At 39.8% G+C, this 6,625-nt stretch overlaps 1 protein-coding gene across 1 annotated transcript in view; it reads left to right on the forward strand.

Annotated features, from left to right (window-relative positions):
* Nucleotides 1-4,114: 4,114 nt before the first annotated feature.
* The window catches only part of LOC121868097 (osteocalcin 2-like), a gene marked incomplete at its 3' end in the record, with an annotated part of 5,603 nt that continues 3,092 nt past the window's right edge, over nucleotides 4,115-6,625 (forward strand). The window contains exons 1-2 of the mRNA XM_042368367.1: nucleotides 4,115-4,472; nucleotides 4,814-4,839. Of these exons, the coding sequence (XP_042224301.1) occupies nucleotides 4,115-4,472; nucleotides 4,814-4,839 (384 nt within the window). The remainder of the gene's footprint in view (nucleotides 4,473-4,813; nucleotides 4,840-6,625) is intronic.

Consider the following 6,625-nt stretch of genomic DNA (forward strand, 5'->3'; position numbering starts at 1 on the left):
AGAGTCCCCCACGAAAGACTATTAAGAATAGTGGAGGCTCATGGCATTAAAGGAGATATTCTAAAATGGATTAGGGCGTGGTTACAGGACAGGAAACGGCGAGTGAACATTAACGGCACTAAATCCGATTGAAGCAAAGTCACTAGTGGAGTTCCCCAAGGCTCAGTACTTGGACCATTATTATTTATTATATACATAAACGACATAGATATCGGCGTAGACAACAACATAAGTAAATTCGCTGATGACACTAAAATAGGGCGTGTAATTAAATCTGACGAGGACTCCACAAAACTACAGGAAGATCTAAACAAAATTTCGAATGGTCTGAAAAATGGCAGATGAAATTCAATGTGGACAAATGTAAAGTACTCAGTTTAGGAGATGTAAACAGGGAAACGAGATGAACAACGATGTTATAGAGAAATGCGACTGCAAGAAAGATTCAGGAGTAATGAGAAGTAGGAATCTTAAGCCAATAAGTAAACAATGTGTATTTGCTGGAAACAAGTCTAATAAAGAAGTTGGGTTCAAACAAAGGAGTGTTAGTTACAAGACTAGCGAGGTCATCCTAAAATTATATCTTGCGCTTGTGAGACCTCACTTGGATTACGCAGTTCAATTCTGGTCACCGTATTACAGAATGGATATACTGTAGAATCCTTAGAAAGAATTCAGAGGAGAATGACAAGACTAATCCCGGGCATGAGGAACCTTGAGTACAGAGACAGGTTAAAGCATCTTAATTTGCACTCCCTTAAGAGACGTAGAGCGAGGGGCGACCTGATAGAGGTGTATAAGTGGAAGTCAGGGATAAACAAAGGGGACATTACAAAGGTACTCAAACTATCCAACCAGAAGCGAACTCGTAACAATAGTTTTAAATTAGACAAATTTAGATTTAGGCGCGAAATAGGTAAATATTGGTTTGGAAATAGAGTAGTGGATGAATGGACCAAGTTACCAAACATCATCATTAACTCAGGCCGCTGGATAGCTGGATGGGAAGCAGAGGGTCAGTGTAGATGGTGTTAAATCTGAGTGGGGTCATGCTTAACCAGTGGGGTTCCCCAGGGGTCAGTACTAGGCCCACTCTTGTCATAATCTACAAACATCTAGATACTGGGATCCAGCAGTGACATAAGCAAGTTTGCGGATGACACCAAAATAGGGCGGCAGGTTAATTCAGGGCAGGATGCAAATTCATTACAGGAGGATCTAAAAACTGCAGGGGTGGTCTGAAAAATTGCAAATGAAATTCAACACCAGCAAGTGCAGCGTACTTAATATTGGAAGAACAAATACTGTCAATGTATACAGCCTTGAACAACATCAACCTAGAGAAGTCGACTTGTGAAAGAGACCTAGGGGTACTTGTAAGCCCGGACCTACGGCCTAGAAAACAGTGCGTTAATGTTCGAAATAAGGCAAACAGAGTATTGGGTTTTATATCTAGAAGTGTAAGTAACAAGGGTACAGAGGTCTTATTGCAACTATATCTTGCGCTAGTCAGGTCGCACCTCGATTATGCGGTTCAGTTCTGGTGCCCCTATTATAGAATGGATATAAATTCACTAGAGTCGGTGCAGCGAAGAATGACAAAAATGATTCCGGGACTTAGAAACCTTCCATATCAGGATAGGTTAAAGAAACTTAACTTGCATTCCCTAGAAAGACGAAGAGTGCGGGGAGATATGATAGAAGTATTCAAGTGGGTGAAAGGAATCAATAAAGGTGATATAGATAAAGTTCTTATAATATCCGAGCAGGATAGGACTCGGAACAACGGATTCAAGTTGGATAAGTTAAGGTTTAGGAGGGAGATAGGAAGGAACTGGTTTACAAATAGGGTGGTGGACGAGTGGAACAAGCTTAGCAACTTTGTAGTAAGTGCTGGAACGCTGGAAAGTTTCAAAGGGAGGCTAGATAGGTCATGGATGATAGAGAGTGGCGTTGGCCAACTCTCGGTAGGAGCTGCCATGCACAGGCCAGCCGGCCTGTGCGGGCTCCTTGGCCTGCTTATGTTCTTATAACATGGGAGTTGGATGGATATATGAGCAATAGGGTTTTGGTGTAAATGGGACTGCCCAGTATGGGCCAATAGTTACGGTTTCCTCCAGTCTTCTGTTCTTATGTTATTATGAGAGCATGTGTTTGTATATCACAGCGGGGAGGTCAAATTACTATGAGCTGTGGGCGGTTGGTTGAGGCCTAGCAGTCATGAAGTTACTGAAGTATTGCCCTTAGTTACCATATCAATAGACGTTTCTACTAGGATTAAATAACCTCAGATCCCTTTGACAAATTCTAAGTATATTGTTTGGAAATTAAACTTTTATATACGTCAAAATAAAATAACTGCAGGTTTATTAGTCGAAAATTTTCTCAGCCACGATCACACCTCACTGCCTATACTGAGTACAGACCCTCACACATTTTTATATTCTTCATAACTGAAGATAATAAAATACGTCTAATTTCCCCCCTAAGTAGTTAATTCTCCTCATAAGTAGTTAATTTTCCCGATAAGTCATTAATTTTCCTCATAAGTAGTTAATTTTCCCCATAAGTAGTTAATTTTCCTCATTAGTTAATTTTCCTCATAAGTAGTCAATTCCGCTGTACAACTTCTCGATCTACACTATATCCAATTTACATGATTTCAATTTACACAAACCCGAGTCTACAGATGTAAAAAAATACAGAAAGAACAAAATAGAGATTAACCCCGCCATTTTATTACAAGGACGAGCGAGTATTGAGTAGAGTTTAACTACAAAAGACTAACTCACCCTCATCGTTCATTGGTTGGTCCCGGGGTCGACTTACCTGGAAGAGAGAAAAAAAAAATGGTTAACAATGAGATCAAAGGAAAAGATTATTTACAGTGACGTTTGTATTTCTTTATGTAAATGGTACAAGGTATTGTGAAGGGTTGTTATAGAGGGAGTATGCTACCTTGTGGTGGATGATTTGGATGATGGTGTGGTGGATGATCTGGGTGATGGTGTGGTGGATGATCTGGGTGATGGTGTGGTGGATGATCTGGGTGATGGTGTGGTGAATGATCTGGGTGATGGTGTGGTGGATGATCTGGGTGATGGTGTGGTGGATGATTTGGGTGATGGTGTGGTGGATGATTTGGGTGATGGTGTGGTGGATGATCTGGGTGATGGTGTGGTGGATGATCTGGTTGATGGTGTGGTGGATGATCTGGGTGATGGTGTGGTGGATGATCTGGATGATGACCATGTTGTTATAGCTGCAGTAGGTGGATGACTGGGATAACTATGATGCCAGAATGACAAAAGAGAGAGAGAGAGAGAGAGAGAGAGAGAGAGAGAGAGAGAAGACATCCGTGAGGGAACAGTATACGTGAATTTATAAGATGCTTCCTAAAAGAGACTAACTTCTGTACCAAGGAACACACATACCTGACAGGACTGAATGATGGTATGGAAACTAAGGAAAAAAAATCGGTAAGTAACAAAGGAAAATGAGTTAATTCATTCATGTATTGTAAGAATTGCTGATATAAAAAATAAAAATAAAAACTACAACGAGAATGTTATAAAAACACGTCTGGTAAATCAATGGATATTATTAAACCCCGTAAAAAAAAAAAATCGGTGACAAAGTTGCATTATCTGATAGTCGGCTTTAGTATACAACAACAAAACTCAATATCAATTAATGTAAATCACTCACTGATTCACTCAACCTTGGATGAAACTACAAGAATATGACCTAAATTAGCAGTTTAGTACGTAACATCTCAAGACACAACTAACCCTGTAATCTGCCTCAACAAGAACTACGGCACAGACAGCATTCACCTTCAGCCTAAAAGAACCCAACACGACGACACAAGCGGGGGGTCGTCCTAACTAAACTCATAACTTATACACAGTGCTCAAGAGAAGGTCATACTGCTGTAGGTCTTCTAACTGCAATGAAACTCTTAGTCTTGTGCTGTTTGGTCGAGGAATCTGTCCATTTCACAAGATTGACAGGGAGACTACAAACTGCCAGCCACTAATTCACTCATGTCAGAAGCAGAGGAAGAGATTTGTAGGAGCAATTATACAAGGATGATACTGGTGAAGTCATACTCATGGGGTGTAATGCGAGTGAGGCCAGTGAAGAAAGTGGAGCGAGTAAAGGGAGTGAAGCGAGTGAGGAAAATGAAGCGAGTGAAACAAATCAGGAAAGTGAAGCCAGTGGAACGAGTGAATCAAGTGAAGTAAATGAATCAAATGCAACGAGTAATAAGAGTGAATCAAGTGAAGCGAATGAATCAAATGAAGCGAGTGAATCAAGTGAACCGAGTGAATCAAGTGAACCGAGTGAATCAAGTGAAGCGAGTGAATCAAGTGAACCGAGTGAATCAAGTGAACCGAGTGAATCAAGTGAACCGAGTGAATCAAGTGAAACGAGTGAATCAAGTGAACCGAGTGAATCAAGTGAAGCAAGTAAATCAAGTAAAGCAAATGAAGCGAGTGAAACACATAAGAAACATGAGAGAAGCAAAACAATATCAAACACATATTTATCCCGAACTCGAAAGAATTTATCCAAACATTTCCCAATAAGATGGATTCCTCCTCCATTACTTCTGGACGTGGATAACAGATCATGTAGTGTTTTTACCCTTCCATAGCACTGCCAATGACTCCAGTGCAATGACATGTGAAGCGGTGACTAGGTTGTGTGCAATAACTGTATGTGAAGCGTAGTAAGAGGTGATCGAATAGTCCCTGTGCACCTGGAGTAATTAAGAGTATAGGTGTTCCTTGTTATATCTTCATTACAGGTGCACGGGGACTTCTCGATCACCTGGTACACATGCTGACAAACACATTAGGTAGCATTTGACAGACAGACAGACGGACGGATTTATTATACTGAACACAAAGGAACGCCTGAGATTAATTTATATGACAAACCATACAACAATACTCCCGTCCAGTTCACTAACAGTTAACTGACCAGAATTTGACTGGAGAGGCTCAGTCTAGTCAGAGGCTTTTGTTTGATTCATTAAAAAAAAAAGAATTGGTGAGGATTTGTTGTGGTTTCCCCAGTTAATTAATATAAACTCGCTATTCCCGTTTTCTATGTTTGGGATTTTCAGGACGATATATTTCAAAAATTTTCTATGTGAATTTGTCTGTTTAAACCTTCTATATAGGAATTAATTTTATCCCTTAAGTTTATTAATTAATTTTTCGTCCAGTAAGATTAATTAATATTCAGTTTTAACCATTTTTATTAAGTTTTATCCAATATTCTCTACCTACTAACATGTCATCGAAAAAAATACAATTAAAATTCCTTTCCCAGAGATTTATCCCAGGGAACTGATACGACCCGAGACTTTTCCCCGGGACCACATAATAACCAATTAACCAGCCCCTTATATCATCGACCATATATAACGATGATTCCCCTGGTAACGACTCAATATTAGGTGGTTAGCGAGGATTAATAAGCTGTGCCCTGATCTCATATGACAGAGCTCCCCTGATCATATTCTGCTTCCTGGTTCCATGTTGGTAATAAATGAGCAAAAAGATAATTTATTTGGAACTTTTCTACTCGATAAGGTGTTTTGTGAATGTATATATTGTCCTTACACATGAATAATTAAGGACAATCTTGCTGTTTTACTATAAATATTCAAGCAATCTCCACGAAAATAAGTTAGGCAGTTGTGTATACATTTTTCTGAGACAACCTGTAAATAGTGTTAGTAGTAGTACAGGAGAGTGACTATACTAAGTTCTATCAATATACAAATTTCAACTTCACGCCATTTTCCTGTAATTTAAAATAGGACTATGACCATTTCAATGAGTCAATGACGATGTGATTTCAGAAGTAATTTTACATGTTTCTTAAAATACTTAAAGGAATTAGTGAAATAACTCATCACTCGTTAAGCTTTTTATGTTCAACTCTTTTATCAAGTTAAAGTCAAATTATTATTTTTTTTAAACTCCTGTCTCTCGTTAAGCTTCACCGTCAAGTTCCTGTCTCTCATTAAGCTTCTCCGTGAAGCTCCTGTCTCATTAAGCTTCTCTGTCAATCCCCTGTCTCTGATTAAGCTTCTCCGTCATGTTCCTCTCTTATTAAGCTTCTCCGTCAAGCTCCTGTCTCTCATTAAGCTTCTCCGTCAAGTTTCTGTCTCATTAAGCTTCTCCGTCAAGTTCCTGTCTCTCATTAAGTTCTCCGTTAAGCTCCTGTCTCTCATTAAGCTTCTCCGTCAAGCTCCTGTCTCTCATTAAGCTTCTCCGACAAGTTCCTGTCTCTCATTAAGCTTCTCCGTCAAGTTCCTGTCTCATTAAGCTTCTCCGTCATGTTCCTGTCTCATTAAGCTTCTCCGTCAAGCTCCTGTCTCTCATTAAGCTTCTCCGACAAGTTCCTGTCTCTCATTAAGCTTCTCCGTCAAGTTCCTGTCTCATTAAGCTTCTCCGTCAAGTTCCTGTCTCATTAAGCTTCTCCGTCAAGTTCCTGTCTCATTAAGCTTCTCCGTCAAGTTCCTGTCTCATTAAGCTTCTCCGTCAAGCTCCTGTCTCCAATTAAGCTTCTCCGTCATGTTCCTGTCTCATTAAGCTCCTCCGTC

Source organism: Homarus americanus, unplaced genomic scaffold, assembly GCF_018991925.1.
Source record: "Homarus americanus isolate GMGI-L3 unplaced genomic scaffold, GMGI_Hamer_2.0 scaffold47967, whole genome shotgun sequence".
Lineage (NCBI taxonomy): Eukaryota > Metazoa > Arthropoda > Malacostraca > Decapoda > Nephropidae > Homarus > Homarus americanus.